Source organism: Thalassophryne amazonica, chromosome 4 (genome assembly GCF_902500255.1).
Source record: "Thalassophryne amazonica chromosome 4, fThaAma1.1, whole genome shotgun sequence".
Taxonomy (NCBI): domain Eukaryota; kingdom Metazoa; phylum Chordata; class Actinopteri; order Batrachoidiformes; family Batrachoididae; genus Thalassophryne; species Thalassophryne amazonica.
In genome coordinates, this window is record NC_047106.1 from 126233036 (window position 1) to 126250336 (window position 17301).

The following is a 17301-nucleotide window of genomic DNA, read 5'->3' on the forward strand; positions in this document are numbered from 1 at the left end:
CCTCAACGTTTTGAAAAAAAATATGAAGTCTTAAACTTACATCAGCATATTTATTTATTTACTTACAGTTCCTAATACAGTTTAATATAACACATACTTTAAAATATGTAAAACGTTGAACACTATGGTTTCATTTAAGCCACAGGTAAAAGTTCCTTGTTTTTATTGTTCATTAAGCTCTTTATAAAATGCAAACCAAAGTAGTACATCTTTTTTATTTTTGGCTGATCTGAAAATGATCAGATCCCTGACTACCAAAAAAAGTATCCAATGTGTACTGTGGGCTTTATGATCCGTGACACCTCTAGAGTTATAGTGTAAACGCACATCTAGATGTAGGGAAGGCGGCTCTTCCTTAATCTCAAAAGTGAGGAATCAATTAACATAATTTCATAATTATTTAACTACCCATACACATACGAGTACAATCAAATAGATCTAACTGAATACTTTTTCACTTTTTAATGCAAAGACTGCGACTGCAGAGCTGTAATTTCTGGTAGCATGAAATTAATAAACCGAAACAAGCTGAAAATAAAACATTTAGAAAACAAAGACATTTTATAATACACCCAATAATTCCTAAAACAAACTATGTTGATCTTAATTGCTAAAAGACTGGTACAGGCTAAAAAGATGGTGGATCTTACCGGAGCCACCTGCACCACCTGGAGCTGAATGTGTTGTGGTTGAGACAGGCTGCCTCCTGCCTGGGTCACAGGGATGTACTGGATCCTCTGGTAGTCTCCCTGTGCTGTGCGATAGTCTGTGGTCAGTGTTTGGGAGAGCTCTGTCATGGCCTGAGTCAGCAGGTCTGTGGTCTGCAGAAATAAACCAAGCAGTGAAACCTCACGTTTCAAACTTCATTGTTGTTTGATCTACAGAAGGATCAACAATTTTTTCCCCCCATATTATAAGATGAAAATCAAGAAGCTGTTATAATAAATAGTTTAGTTCTGGGATGCGTTCGTAATATTAGACTGAGTACCTGAGATGCCGCAAAGGAAACATTTGCTGAGGTCTTAAATGGACTGCATTTATATAGCACTTTTCCATCTGCATCAGACGCTCAAAGCGCTTTACACATCAATGCCTCACATTCACCCCGATGTGAGGCTGCTGCCATGCAAGGCGCTCACTACACACCGGGAGCAAATAGGGGATTAAGGACCTTGCCCAAGGGCCCTTAGTGGTTTTCCGGTCAGTCTGGGATTTGAACTGAGGATCCTCTGGTCCCAAGCCCAACGCTTTAACCACTAGACACTCACCTCCCACTAAAGCCAACGTACCATGTTGACACAGGAGCATACTCAATGCTGCGAGCATGAGAACAAAGCGAGGTCATAGTGTTACAACTCCTGCAACGTCAAAGTCAGGCTCATAACATGACTGGTGCAGAGGCCGGTTTTTGCACAGTTTAAATAATTCTGTCATATTTAACCTCCTAGCTGGCTTGTTAACACCAGAGAATCCCCCAGGAAGAGTTAGAGGACTTGGTCAAGGATAGGGAAGTGTGGGATAAGCTGCTTGGATCTATTTCCACCACAAGTAGCAGAAATGAATGAAGGAAGGAAGTCAGGGGATGAAGACATGAACATTTCCATGTCACTAAATATGTCTTGGAATTCATTTACATAAAGCATTATGAAATACAAACAGTATGGTAAATCTGTGTAAAGTAGGCAGCTTTTAAAAACTGACTGGCAATGCTGGAAGGAGACTAGTGAGGGAAGCCACCAAGTAGCCATCATTCTTACCACTACAGCGTCTGTTGTAGTCCCATCCGCACTGATGACTGCAGGTGTACTGCTGATAACTGCTGTAGCCAGAGGAGCCTGGATGGTGTTTGCAAGCTGAGCAAACTCTGGATGCTTCTTCCTGATGTGCTGTACCATTTTAGTCTGAGGAGCACAATCAAAGAGACAATTATTTCAATTATTATTATAATTTATTTGACAATGTAAACCAAGCATAAAAATGTTTTGGGGATTTTTTTTGTCTATATTTCAAAAATTAGACTCACCAAGAACATCACTTCAGAGCTTTATGGCGGCAAATGTAGCTAAAGGACATCATACATACAAACATGTCTGCCTGTTGGGGATGTGTCCCGTTATTATATCATCCATGATATACTGGCAGAATTTCTCTCCATACTAAGAATGTCATTCTATGATATTAACAATGTGAAGAGAAACCATCATCAAGTAAGAAAATTCCTATAGCTCAGAAGAGAATTGCTGCGTGCTTGCCATCAGCATTCCTTATGATACACAAAGCCAACTTTGGAACCACAGGTTTGGAACACCCCGGCTTCAGTGAGAAAAAGACCTACCACCACATATTTGTTCCAGCTACACACTAAACCAATTCAATTCAATTTATTTCATTTTATACAGCACCAAATCACGACATAAAGCTGCCTCAAGGCACTTCACATGAGTAAGGTCTAACCTTACCAACCCCTAGAGCAAGCACACAGGAGACAGTGGTAATAATGTGGGAGCTAGCTAAGATTTAATTCACATCTCAAGTACAAAAGGTTTGGGGTATGGAATTGTTAGGATGACGGCTGGGGACCAAAAAAATGCAACTCTTAAGTGACACTTTTGGGGACACCACCAGGGGGAGCTGCTGACAGACCCTTCAGAAATTGGGTTTTTAACACATCTCTGAGTACATTCTGTTTTAAATGACTCCCTGATAGGGAAGGAACAACATGATATACTTCTTTAGCGGTTGCCATGGGGACAAGTCCATTTCTGAGTGACCAGTAGAGGGCGCCCCTGCAACATTTAAATCACATCTTGAGTACATCCATAAAACCTGTTTTAAAATGTTCCTTGGGTCTAACTGCATCCATAACAATCCATCTGAGTTGTCACTTTTGGGGATTAACCCATTTCTGAGGGGGTCAAATGTGATCGTGGAGCGACCACGCCCACATCTCATTTTAAAGCACACACCATGTACATCCTCAAAACGTACTAAACTGTTCTCTGGGGTGTCCTTAACCAATATGTAGACTTCTGAGTTGTCACTTTTGGGAGATAAACACATTTCTGAGGGGGTCAAATGAGACAAAGACCTGCATTGCTTAGCTATAATACACAGTAGTGACCTCAAAGTCTTCTATGGTTTGTTTACCTTTGGTTTGTTTGGACAAGTAGCCAGTGAATGGTATTAGTGTTGTTTAGATAAGTAGCCAATGAATGAGGTCAGTATGCTACATTACAAAGTATTTGCTAATCTGAATCTGTGTACGTACATGTGGAGGCCCATCCCATGTGGTCTGGCATCAATTGGATTTCTCATATGATCCAATGTGCTCAGTTCGAGGATTTGTGCTTCATGGAGTATTTTGTTTGACGATTCCTTTTGCCATGGATATACTAATATTTGTTACAAGTTTCTGACAGTGGTTAGTGTTGGGACTTTTTACCAAGTCAGCTTACAAGTACTGGACAATAACAGTGGATGCAAGTGGAATACCTCCATGTGAATTAGAGTGCAACATGCACATCAACCGTGTGGCATTTGTAGCCCAAATGTGGGCCAATGCAGACCAGCTAGAAATCAAAAGGATCCAAAGGAAAGGCATGGCTGGCAGCTTGTAGATGGCAGCTATGTCCCAATATGGTTTGAAGGTGAAGAAATGCCAGCAAGTTTGGTGCCCGAAGAATGTCAAGATTTGGATGAGGAACAGGACTCTGATGACATAATGGAAATTGCATCATCAGATGAAGAAGGCAGTGAAAGCTTGGATGAGGATGAGTAAACCAACTAAATTAATACGGGCTAAAAAGATTGCCTTCTTCAGTTATTTCATGCAATGCTGAAGTGTGGTACTGTCTCAATTTCTTACCTACAGTAAACTGAACATTTGGGCATTAATCGGTTATCATCTCTGTGTGAAAAAAAACTTTTTAATCAATATACCTTCTCTGACCAGGACCCCTTGTCCCAAGTCCCAAGTTCTTTTATTTATGATTATGTGCCCACATGTCACATTAAATTCCTGATATTTTGGAAACCGAAACTGCATATTTTGAATGAGGTTGCTTAACGAACAGGTGTCTATAGATGAGAAATGTTCATATTCATGTTTATTGGGATAGAATATAACTGTGACATTTGTATGAACAATGTCAAATGAATGTTTCTACTGGTAGGCGGAAACCACCTTGCCTCAGCCTAAGATATATCTACTTTGGAGTGGTACATGTGTTTGATTAGAATTTGGATTTTGTTTTTTTTTCCTATTTGGGGAATAGATGTATGTTACTGCACTCACATTGTAAACCCTTCCGGTTTGTTTATAGTAGGGGTGTTCTTGTTGATGAAGGTACAATTGTTAATTTCATGGTCCATATGTCTTTCATAATGTTGAACCCTTGAACTGAAAAACAAAGTGTGTATTTCCTATCAAAGTTGTTCGCTGCATCACACTGGTGATTTAATTGATAAAGTCCATTACAGGCACACCTGAATATTTTGTCAGTGCCTAAAATCAAGGGATGAAAGGTAGTCAGTCTATTTCACACAAGCACCTAACACCCTCTAATCCTGGATTCAACAAAAGATTTTGGCCCATATAATGCTTTATTAATTGAATCGCCAGCATGTGCATTAGCAAGCCCAATGCAGATTTGAATTTCCAAAGTCACCTGCTGATATATGGACTCTATGAGGAAGCATACTTGTAAAATTAGGGGTTTTCTTTTGCTTCAGTTCGAAAAGTAATTAGAATAAAAAAAGAAAAGTCATTGCCTTGCCAGCAAGGTTTGCAGCAACCTACCTTTAGTACAGCAGAAATTTGACAAAACACATTTAACGGTCATTTACCCCTAAGCATGTTAAGTACATGTATCTTTGCATAATAAATTGTCTAAAAGTCAAAACAATCAGTTGTTTCGTTCAGAAAATTCATGATAAATGATTAATGATTAACCATAACCATGGATTCTGCTCTCAGATTGACAATTCTGAGTTTTTACCAATTCCACTTAAGATGAAGGACCCCCGAGCGTATTATATAACAGTAAATACATATGGTTGGTTAAGGTGGGGCATACCTTTTACCCCCTCAGAAATGTGTTTATCCCCAAAAGTGACAACTCAGAAGTCTACATATTGGTTAAGGACACCCCAGAGAACAGTTTAGCACGTTTTGAAGATGTACATGGGGTGTGCTTTAAAATGAGATGTGGGCGTGGTCGCTCCACGATCACATTTGACCCCCTCAGAAATGGGTTAATCCCCAAAAGTGACAACTCAGATGGATTGTTATGGATGCAGTTGGACCCAAGGAACATTTTACAACAGGTTTTATGGATGTACTCAAGATGTGATTTAAATGTTGCAGGGGTGCCCCCTACTGGTCACTCAGAAATGGACTTGTCCCAATGGCGACCGCTAAAGAAGTATATCATGTTGTTCCTTCCCTATCAGGGAGTCATTTAAAACAGGATTGATGAATGTACTCAGAGATGTGTTTAAAAACCCAATTTCTATTGGGTCTAAAAGCTATTATGTTCAAACTGCTTTTTTAGCAATCCTGTGAATCACTAAACTAGTACTTAGTTGTATAACCACAGTTTTTCATGATTTCTTCACATCTGCGAGGCATTAATTTTGTTGGTTTGGAACCAAGATTTTGCTCATTTACTAGTGTGCTTGGGGTCATTGTCTTGTTGAAACACCCATTTCAAGGGCATGTCCTCTTCAGCATAAGGCAACATGACCTCTTCAAGTATTCTGATATATCCAAACTGATCCATGATACCTAGTATGCGATATATAGGCCCAACACCATAGTAGGAGAAACATGCCCATATCATGATGCTTGCACCACCATGCTTCACTGTCTTCACTGTGAACTGTGGCTTGAATTCAGAGTTTGGGGGTCATCTCACAAACTGTCTGCGGCCCTTAGACCCAAAAAGAACAATTTTACTCTCATCAGTCCACAAAATATTCCTCCATTTCTCTTTAGGCCAGTTGATGTGTTCTTTGGCAAATTGTAACCTCTTCTGCACATGTCTTTTATTTAACAGAGGGACTATGCGGGGGATTCTTGCAAATAAATTAGTTTCACACAGGTGTCTTCTAACTGTCACAGCACTTACAGGTAACTCCAGACTGTCTCTGATCATCCTGGAGCTGATCAATGGGTGAGCCTTTGCCATTCTGGTTATTCTTCTATCCATTTTGATGGTTGTTTTCCGTTTTCTTCCACGTGTCTGTTTTTTTGTCCATTTTAAAGCATTGGAGATCATTGTAGCTGAACAGCCTATAATTTTTTGCACCTGCGTATAAGTTTTCCCCTCTCCAATCAACTTTTTAATCAAACTACACTGTTCTTCTGAACAGTGTCTTGAATGTCCCATTTTCCTCAGGCTTTAAAAGAGAAAAGCATGTTCAACAGGTGCTGGCTTCATCCTTAAATAGGGGACACCTGATTCACACCTGTTTGTTCCACAAAATTGACGAACTCACTGACCGAATGCCAGACTACTATTATTGTGAACACCCCATTTTCTACTTTTTTTTTTTACTAATAGCTCAATTTCATAGCCTTAAGAGTGTGCATATCATGAATGCTTGGTCTTGTTGGATTTGTGAGAATCTACTGGTATCTTGTTTCCCATGTAACAATAAGAAATATACTCAAAACTTGGATTAATCTTTTTAGTCACATAGCACTACTATTCTGAACACTACTGTACATCGAGATACAGTACCAGCAGCCTTGTTTGCTGATGTGCATTCAGTCACTGATACAAACCTTGCTGCTGTACTGCTTGGCACAATGTGGGCAGCATACAGGAGCGGTGGCGATGGTCCCAGTCAGCTGGGTATGTGTGCTCAGCATGGGATCCGGCTCACCAGGACCAGCTGGGCGTAATGTACGGATACTGGGAGGCAACTCTGCCCCAGGATGATTCTTCAGTATGTGGGCTTTCCTCTTACTGGCACTCTTATACACCTGCACAGTGATCAATTCATCACATCATTTAAACATTGGTAACAAAAAAAAATCTACCACAGAGCTGGAAATAATGTCAGAAATATCAGGGAAGGTATGTTAGACTAAACAAAACAGGATGGACATGAAGAAAATCCTACCTTCTCACAGTACTGGCAGAAGTAGTCTCTGTTGGGCTTGATTATTGGCAGTGTCAATTCAGGCACATCATCAACACGCATCTCTGGGTGACGCTTCGACAAATGATTAACCTGCAATCAAAAAATTATTCATTTATTAGCTGTCAAATTAAAAGTACTATATTCAAATCTTTCTATTCGTTGTTGCTTACCAGCATCCCTCTGCGTCTAAATCCCATCATGCACAATCTGCATTTGAACATGAAACTCTCAAAGTCAGTTGTGGGCATCTTCAGTTTGAGACTTTTGGAGCGCTGAGCTCGATCTGCCTTCTTGGCTTCTCTGTCGGGGTTGTGCATGCGCTGCATGTGTTCCCGCAACTTATCTTTCCTCTTAAAGTTACAGTAAAAATAAATACATTGTTACACATAATTGTAAAGTCCTCCATATGGTCATATTAACAACTCCATCTTCAATCTGTATTTTCAATGATTCACACATTCATCACCTCACTGTTAATTAGAGGTGGTCAACATGTCCACAATAATCTGTAATAGTGCCACCATCTTGTGAGGGAGTCGCCACAGCAAGACACAGTGCATCCAGACAGTATTCACAGCACTGAACTTTTTCCACATTTTTTATGTTACAGCTTTATTCCAAAATGGATGAAATTCATTTTTCCCCTCAAAAGTCTACACACAATACCCCATAACAATGTGAAAAATGTTTTTTTTTTTTAAGAAGCTCAAAATTGAGCTCAGGTGCAAACCTTTTCCACTGATCATCATTGAGATGTTTTTACAGCTTAATTGGAGTCCACCTGGAGTAAATTCAGCTGATTTGGAAAGGCACACACCTGTCTGCATATAAGGTCCCACAGTTAACAGTGCATGTCAGAGTACAAACCAAGCATGAAGTCAAAGGAATTGTCTGTAGACCTCTGAGACAGGATTGTCTCGAGGCACAAATCTGGGGAAGGGTACAGAAACATTTCTGCTGCTTTGAAAGTCCCAATGAGCACAGCGGCCTCCATCATCCGCAAATGGGAGAAGTTCAGATCCACCAGGACTCTTTCGAGAGCTGGCCACCTGTCTAAACTGAGCAACCAGCGGAGAAAGGCCTTAGTCAGGGAGGTGACCAAGAACCCAATGGTCACTCTGTCAGAGCTCCAGCATTCCTCTGTGGAGAGAGGAGAACCTTCCAGAAGGACAACCATCTGCAGCAATCCACCAATCTGGGCTGTATGGCAGAGCAGCCGGACAGAAACCACTCCTTAGAAAAAGGCACATGGCAGCCCACCGTTTGCAAAAAAGCACCTGAAGGACTCTCAGACCACAAGAAACGAAATTCTCTTGTCTGATGAGACAAAGATTGAACTCTCTGGCATGAATGCCTGGCGTCATATTTGGAGGAAACCAGGTACCATCCCTACAATGAAGCATGGTGGTGGCAGCATCATGCTGTGGAGATGTTTTTCAGTGGCAGAAACTGGGAGACTAGTCAGGATTGAGGGAAAGATGAATGCAACAATGTACAGAGACATCCTGGATGAAAACCTGCTCCAGAGCGCTCTTGACCTCAGACTGGGGAGACAGTTTATCTTTCAGCAGGACAATGACCCTAAGCACACAGCCAAGATATCAAAGGAGTGGACAACTCTGTGAATGTCCTTGAGTGTCCCATCCAGAGCCCAGAGCTGAATCTGATTGAACATCTCTGGAGAGATCTGAAAATGTCTGTGCACCGACGCTCCCCATCCAACCTGCTGGAGCTTGAGAGGTGCTGCAAAGTGGAATGGGCAAAACTGCCCAAAAATAGGTGCACCAAGCTTGTGCCATCATATTCAAGAAGACTTGGGGCTGTAATTTCTGCCAAAGGTGCATCAGCAAAGTATTGAGCAAAGGGTGTGAATACTTATGTACCGTATATGTGATTTTTTTTTTTTATACATTTACAAAAAAAACAAAAAATCATCAAAACATTTTTCAGGAAGGTAATGCATGTACCACCTGCTGTACAGTCCTTATGGGCTCATGACACCAAAGCCTGCCGTACAGTGCACCGTCATACAATAGGTTCCTGATATAGCATAAATGTATTTACATAATGCAGTGGATAATTTTAGAAGAACATAAGAATAAAAGTGTACATGTGACAGTAACCATAGTCAGCAAAGGTTGAGAACCCAGGAAATGGCAAATGTACTCCACTTCTCATGCACCTTTCCATCTGAAGCAGATGATCAAAGAGTTTGACAGTAATGCCTAACATTCATCCATTCACATACACTCACACACAGATGTCAGCTGCACACTGGGAGCAACTTAGGGATTAAAGACTTTGCTCAAGGTAGTTTTCTGGTCTGATGGAGAATTAAACTAACGATCCACAAGCCCACCACTCTAAAACTGTATCAGAGAACTGCATGCACATGTGGTCCCTTATGACTTATGAATGGCCTCTATGATGGCAAGGAATAAATGTTTATTGAGCCCACATGTACATGTGATTTCTTAGTATTTTATGTTTAATAAATTTGCATAAATCTCAAGAAACCTTTTTTCAAGTTTTCATTACGGGATGTTGTGAGTAGTCGTTTGAGGGGAAAAAAAATGTATTTAGTCCATTTTGGAATAAGGCTGTAATAAAATGTGGAAAAAAGTGAAGCGCTGTGAATACTTTCTGGATGTACAGTACCTACATAGTGTGTGGGAATTATATACAGTTGTGCTCATAGGTTTTTGGCCATTTTTCAGAGAATATGAATGATAACACAAAAACGTTTTTCCACTCATGGTTATTGGTTGGGTGAAGCCTTTTATTGTCAAACTGTGTTTCCTCTTTTTAAATCAATAATGACAACAGAAACTATCCAAATAAATGTTAATGTGTGAATTACATACACACAATTACATTACAATTTAATGTTCATTCATTTTCTATGCCTGATTATTGCAATCAAGGGTCTAGCCTATACTAGCAGTCATAGGGCGACAGGCGGGGTACACCCTGGACAGGATGCCAGTCTATTTCAGGGCCACATATACACAGACAAACTCATGCATACTAGGACGCACACCAACAGTCAATTTTTGTGTCCAATTCACCTAACCTGTATGTCTTTGGAAGTAGGAGGAAGCCAAAGCACCCGTAGGGAACCCACGCAAACACATGGAGAACATGCAAAGTCCACACAGAAAGGTCCAGGTGGGAAGTGATTCCAGGACTTTCTTGCTGTGAGGTAACAGTGCTAACCACTAAGACACTAAAAAAAAAAAAAAAAAAAAAAAAAAAAAAACCCTCCTGCTTAATCTTTTAATTTATTAATTTACAGAGTATTTGTCAGTTGTGGCCCCCACATTGCACATTTGAGTTTTTGAATGTAGCCACTGTTCAACAATCAGAAAACAACCGTTTTCTTCCTTGATTTAGTACATTTGTCTGCAGAAAACGTGTTTCTGGCAGGTGAGCACACCTGCCACTTATATCACTAATCCAACATCCACGAACCATCCAGCCGGCGACGGTCTTCATCTACCAGACATTAGACAGGTGCCTTTTCAAATTATCAACATGTGAAAGAGCTCGTCTTCACGATATGTTCTTTTAATCTGGTGAGTTCCAAGACGATAGCATATAGTTTTAAATATTTCTTGAATAAAGATGTGTCTTATCTATTACATGCATTCACAATTACGTGTGTACAACACAATGGATTCCCTCACAGTATGGCTGCCAACTTACACACAAGAACCAATACAGTGAAGAGTGTCAGGAGCTCGCTTAGCGCACCTTGAACTGTTTGCCACATGTTGAGCAGAGGAAATCCTTTCTGTCAGAGTGGCGCAGCATGTGCAGCCGCAGCTTGTCAGGTCGGCAGAAAGCCTTTTCACAGTCTGAGCACTGGAAAAGCTTTTCTGAATGGAAGCAGCGAATATGCTTCTTCACCTGAGGAAGAGAACATTTTGTGTTTTCAAAACTGGATAAAGGTGCAAATTCAACATCATTAAAGGCTTCATGAGCAAATGAAACCACAGGGTAAACTAGAAGTACTCGGAGCGCAAACCTCCGCCAAGGCCATAGGGTCACTGACATCACATGGAATACCCTTTGGCAAAGAGACTTATTCCACATCGTTTCACACATCTACCGTCATGTTTCAGATTCATTGGTTAACCCTCTGGGGTCCGAGGGCATTTTTTGGACAGTTCACTTGCCTGGCATAAATGTTTTATTATTGCTGTTAACAGCTCTCCCTCCATCCCACAATCAAGTTTTATGTCTCTTTTTTTCAGGACAACCTGTACTTTCAAAAGATATATGCTATAATTGTGTTTTATAAGTGTAATAAAGGTTTACAATCAGAAATAAGAAAGGAAAAAGTAAAGCAGAAAATAATTTTCCACACACATTTATTCAAAACACACAGCAAACTATATTAAACTAGTAACACATCACTCCTAAAAACAATCTTTGGTGTGTCACATGAGGTGAATCTGCCCTACGATTGGATTTTGGAAAACCATGTGACGGTGAACCAATTCCGATTGGACACTCACATTGCTCATGTCATCACACAGCTTCTATGAGGAGTACAAAGTGGACAGTGGCTTGAAAGTCCGCCGAGTTAACTTTTCAGCAAAAAAAAAAAAAAAGTACGTTTCTATCTCATATCATTAAAAAGTTATTTATTTAGTAAGGCTTGGCCTCAGCCGTCGTATCCGACGACATCGGCCCCAGAGGCTTAAACCCTTAGATCTTCAGCATATGTATTTATAAAGAGAAACTGCATGAACTACACAAGTTTTTTTTATTTTCTAATAACAAGTTTACTCAATGAGGAGAAACAAATGCTAAACTTAATTTTTGTTCAGCCTTTGTGACCCGTCTTCATGAAGTTAGATGCAAAAATGTTGAAACTGGCCCTATCCTGCAATGATAAAGAATCCTTAACCTTTTACTGGATCCGGATCGTGTTCCGGATCATTACCAAAATTTAATGACTTCTAAGGTAGGCCAAGATACACCACTGGTAAAAATTTCATTGAAATCCGTTGAGGATTTTTTGAGTAATCCTGCTAACAAACAAACCAACACGACCGAAAAAATAACCTCCTTGGCGGAGATAATAAAAACTGCTTTAAGAAAACAATCCCCACCCCTCAGATGGATACTGCTTATTGCTCCAGTGCTATGCTCATCCTTGTGGTGAAAGACATCATGTCTTACAACTCCTGTTCACCTTTCAACAAAAACAGCTACAGTCTGTGGTGCTGACCTGGATGAAGTCAGGAAATGTCTTCTCACAGGAGGGACAAGAGAAGGAGCCATCCACAGCATGCACGCCCACGTGTTCTTTCAGCAGGTCCAGCTTTTCAAAGCTTTCTGGACACAACAGACAAGAATAGGTGCGCAGCTCCGAGTGCAACAAAAGATGGTCCTCTAAAGCCGAGTCACTGCTGAAGCCCTTTCCACACATGTGGCAGGAAAACGCGTAGGCCTCTCGGCTGTGGACCAGAAGGTGCTGATCTAGCTTGTCTTTTTCCCGGAAGGCCTTGCCGCAGTGGGTGCATTTAAAAGGACGGAAAGGCTTCCTGATGAAAAGGTGCTGCAGCGCTGCATTCTGGGATGCAAGACAGAAAATGAGAGAAACAACTAGCATGACAAGCAAGACATGCAACAGAGAAGCCATGCAAGGAACTCACAAAAGAACAAGCTTGCATTTATATCTGTAGCTTTCCAGCATCAACAAGAAACCAATGGAGGATGTCTGGACTCAGTTGCTGTTGCATAACTAAAACAGGTATTTAAAAAACACAAAGATTTCCTTGCCAATCATGACTGAAGTGTTGGCAACTGGATTTAAACTGTCCTAAGAAGAAAAAGGTTTTCATCCACCCTGCCTAATTATGGGTAAGTTACAGTCATAAAGACAATAATTATTCCACACCCAGAACCCACTGACATTAAAGTGGCATGAAGTAATAAGCTTTGACCCTGTCACCAATTTGGCAAACATTTCTGACACTTGCGTCTAAAAATTTGGGGAACCCATTGTGCAGTCTGGTGTCTTACCCGTATCCTCTTGGCACGGTGCATGTCTTGAGATGTTAGCTGGGTTTCTCCTTGGCTACTCTGGATGGGGTCCTCTTTTACGGCAATGGGCAAGTCCATTTTGGAGGGCTGGGTGACTGATTCTGGGACCGGTTCTTCTGCAGAAGGAATGAGCTGGCCCTCTGCTTCAGATCCTTGCTCTCTTTCCGGTTCTAGCTCAATCACCTTCAGTCCATTGTGAGTTCCCTCTGCTCGCTCTTCATGTGGCAGCTTCCCTGAAGCTTCAAGCATTTCCTGTTTAGAGAAAATTCAACTCAACTGAAGCAGCACAAGTCCCATTGTTTCAAATTGCATATGTACATTACAACAGAGGGACAGACATGACAGCATCCTTACTTCAAGAGACCAGCACAAATAAATATCTTGATCTTTTCTTACTAATGTCTTATGTCCACCAGGGTCCACTGATGGATCTAAACGTAAAAATTTAGGTGGACGTCCAGGTCTTCTTCCTGTTCCAAATCTCTTTCTGCCTCTTCCCCGACCACGCCCTCTAGATCTAAAAGAAAACAATGTCTATGTTGAAGTGGCTTCAAAAGTAGTTTTCCACACAGTGTGATATTCAATGTATGGTAGGGTGACCAGATTTATGGGAGACAACCATCCTCCGATACTGACAACACCTGGTCCAGAGGAGCAGATGTTTCAGCAAGACACTAAAACTCAACAACATTGGCTACTTATGTTTAAGTTGTGCAGAAGAATTTTTTTCACCTCTGTGTTGGGTTAAAGTGTTTTCTACAAGGTTGAGAAATTTAGCAGTTTAGGTTTGCACAGACATTATCAAACCAAACAACCTTTCAGAGCGCCGCTTCAAACAGCGCCATTTTGGGGGAGGGAAAAACAGCAGATTAGTGTGCATGAATAAGCAAAATAGTTCGCTAATACTTTTTTCTTGTGAAAAAGTAGTATTGTGTACACACCCTCAATTAACGGACAAACCGTTTTAATGTCTGGACTAAAGTCATTTGTGTTGAATCCAAATAGCAGCGGTCTTTGTTACTTCTATCATGGTTGAAAAGCACAGAACAGATCTCCATTGCGACTGCAGGTATATAAGTAATAATGGTGCATTCCACTTGTACGTGGCTGTTGTAATTCCAAGTCCTACAACCCCCCCCCCCCCCGCCCCCCCCCCCGGAACTCCCCCTAAAGTTGCAATTCCAACTTATCAACTCATATAAATTCCACATACTCAGACTTCACAATCCAACATTACTCCCCCCCCCCCCCCAAGACAGTAGTTGAAAGTTGTAGTTTTAAAGTTTTGGGTTTTTTTTAACGCCGCTGTCTTTTTGTGCCTAATTTAATAAATCTTTCACATAGCGCTGTTCTACTACTGTCCATGGACATGGTGCAATCACATTTTTAGTCAATACTGACTTCAGTACTGAATCAGTATTGACTTCAGTACACGGCAGCTACTGACACAACAACGAGTCAGCGCTTCTGTCTCAGACTGGCCGTCTCTCAGCAAAAGTGACCTGGTAATCAGAGAGAAAGGAGAGAGAGAGAGAGAAAAAAGAGATAATTTCTCTTCACACTGTACAGATGTGCTGGTCATTTCACTGCTGCTGGAGACAGTTTTGACTTATGGTTATAGTTTTAAACAAAACTAATTGCGGACTAGTTATTGAAATTAACATCACGTCTGTCGTTTTACAAAGTTAAAATATCAGGTATATGATTTAGTTTTAAATTAATGCACTAATTTTGAAGGTTTTAGCGTTTAAACACAGATGCAACACTGCATTATGGGTACATTAGTTTTCTGACGTCGGTGGTTGACTGGTCAGTATAACACAGTTACTGAAACATGTGGTGGGTTTTACAAATAAATCTGTATTTGTAAATATGTCATTTTTTTCATTTGTAAAAATAAGGCAATTTGAAAACTGAAAATTCTGTTTGTTAAGTCCTTCATCACTTTTAGTGAATGTGTGGCTGCTCACACTGCCATGAACACTGCCAGTATATGGCCATCTACTGGCAGTGTTCGAGAAAAGATTCAAGAAACTGGACACCTCAGATCTTCATTGGTTACTACATTCTGCGAGTGCAAGGATGGAGCTGAGTGTGCTGGAAGAAAGGACAGGGGCCAAGCTGTCAGCTGGGCTGGCCACAAAATTATTTTTCTCAAATAAGATCACCATTCTGAGCCATGCCTTGCTTTGCTTTCTGATTGGCTAGAATGTAATACAGCATGCCAAAATGCCCAACTAGCCTAACAGAATGCAGAATTTGTAGCTGGTATTTGAGGTTTTAGTAATGTAACTGGAGCAAAGTTTAAGAACAAAGTGTAAGAGTAGCTATGTGGGTTTGGTTATCGAAGTAAGTCCCTTCAGCTGCTCCCTTGTTTTGCACTTGGGGTTAGTACAGCAAATCCAAAGTGGATCTGCATGTCGAATTGGCACAGGTTTTACGGGCGGATGCCCTTTCTGACGCAACTCCACAAGAGCCATAAATGAATAAACTGCATTTCGCCATCCACAGTATATATAGGTTTTCTTATCTAAGAGCTATGAATGATAAAATGGAAATTTGCCATTGTCAGCATGCAGTATTACTATAATGGAAGAGACGCTTAAGGTGGGGTTTCCCCATGGCATCATACAAGCTAGAAATGCCTTTCCCACTGCAAGCGTCGGACGTGGCAGACAACACCTCCCAATGTGTTGTGTCCAATGTGGAAGACAGCGCCTCCCAATGCATCGCATCAGATGTGGCGGGGGGGGGGGGGAGCGGAGATTTCTATGTCACACTATGACTTTTTCCAAAGCCGAAAAAGCTGAGCAGTCGCCATCTTGGATTTACATCTGTTAGAACCACAAAAAAGCTTTAAAAAAAAAAAAAACAGCGGTAGAACAAGTCTCCCATCATCTTGCTGGGAGAAGCTTTTTTTCCAGCTAATTTTCAGAGTGACGTCGAGCTGAGGGAGGACTGATGACTTGGTAGTACTGATCGAACCGCGACAGAATGCAGAGCCGCATGGAGGAGACTGAATTCAGGTCTTGTTCCAGGGCACAGTGAGACACAGAGCCGGGGTAATGGAGCAGATGCACTCGATCCAAAATTCCTCACTTTTAGATATATACAAACACCCAGTTTGACCAACGGGGCTTAGTTCTGCAGCTTAGTCTGAGGTGAGATTAATTTAAAAATAAAACGTTACTGCACTGCTGAACGTTTAATGCTCGACTATTGTCGGCTTTGCCTTTTAGCACAGTCGAGCTGAGTGAACGTTTTAATTTGTAAATGGTTCAGTCTGTTTTTATTTTTACCAAATAAAGGTACAGCTTTGTTACTCCTGAGACCACAAAAAACTCAACTTTAAATAACAGATCTTTTGGGGCATTTTTTTATTCAGTTTAGTGTTTCTTTATATTTTAAGAATTTTTTCAGGAACATTAAACATTTTGATTCAGGAACATGTTGATCACAACATTAAAGGTAATCACATATTCTGATGTAATTACAAGTTGAAATGACTTAATTAAAAAATGATTTCATCATGAGGTTTATGTCATATTAAAAAATCCTACTTTACCATCAGACTGCAGTCATTGTTGCATTTATAATCAACATTTGTATTTATTTACAGTGTCTCTTTTTCTGGTTGAAATGCAGATAATAATCTATCAGGCTTAAAATGTACTAATTTCCATGCTATTTTATTTGTCTAAAAATAAATGTCCAAGGTTCCTTATGTTAATAAAAAATATCATCTAATCTGAAACAACAGGTAAGTATGGTTTTAATTTACAGATGAAGAAAGGTTTCTAAATAATCTTTTATTTTTTACTATTTTAATTACAAGTGTTCTAAGAAACTTTTTTTTACAGTAATCAGACATTAATTCTGAGGTAAAAAAAAAATTGCAAGGATTTTCTTCAGAAAACTGCTGTGTATAAATGAGCAGTTCTGTGACATGTTTCTGCACTGTCGTCTTCTGTGTTTTGGACTGATGCCTCATTTCTACTGGACAGCACAAAGCTATGTCACAGCGCACAGCGGCGAAAGTTGGATTGGGTTGAACTTTGACCGTGGCACCTTTACGACAAGGGGCAATGCATGCTC

The 17301-nt window shown here is 40.5% G+C and overlaps 1 protein-coding gene across 2 annotated transcripts in view; it reads right to left on the bottom strand.

Moving 5' to 3' along the window:
• prdm10 (PR domain containing 10) overlaps positions 1 to 17301 on the bottom strand; it is a 69188-nt gene that overhangs the window by 19038 nt on the left and 32849 nt on the right. For both annotated transcript variants that reach the window (XM_034168498.1, XM_034168497.1), the window contains 9 exons: positions 13603 to 13723; positions 13186 to 13458; positions 12389 to 12733; positions 10903 to 11058; positions 7320 to 7499; positions 7129 to 7239; positions 6788 to 6988; positions 1758 to 1901; positions 651 to 821 (listed from right to left, as the gene is read on the bottom strand). In XM_034168498.1, the coding sequence (XP_034024389.1) occupies positions 651 to 821; positions 1758 to 1901; positions 6788 to 6988; positions 7129 to 7239; positions 7320 to 7499; positions 10903 to 11058; positions 12389 to 12733; positions 13186 to 13458; positions 13603 to 13723 (1702 nt within the window). The remainder of the gene's footprint in view (positions 1 to 650; positions 822 to 1757; positions 1902 to 6787; positions 6989 to 7128; positions 7240 to 7319; positions 7500 to 10902; positions 11059 to 12388; positions 12734 to 13185; positions 13459 to 13602; positions 13724 to 17301) is intronic.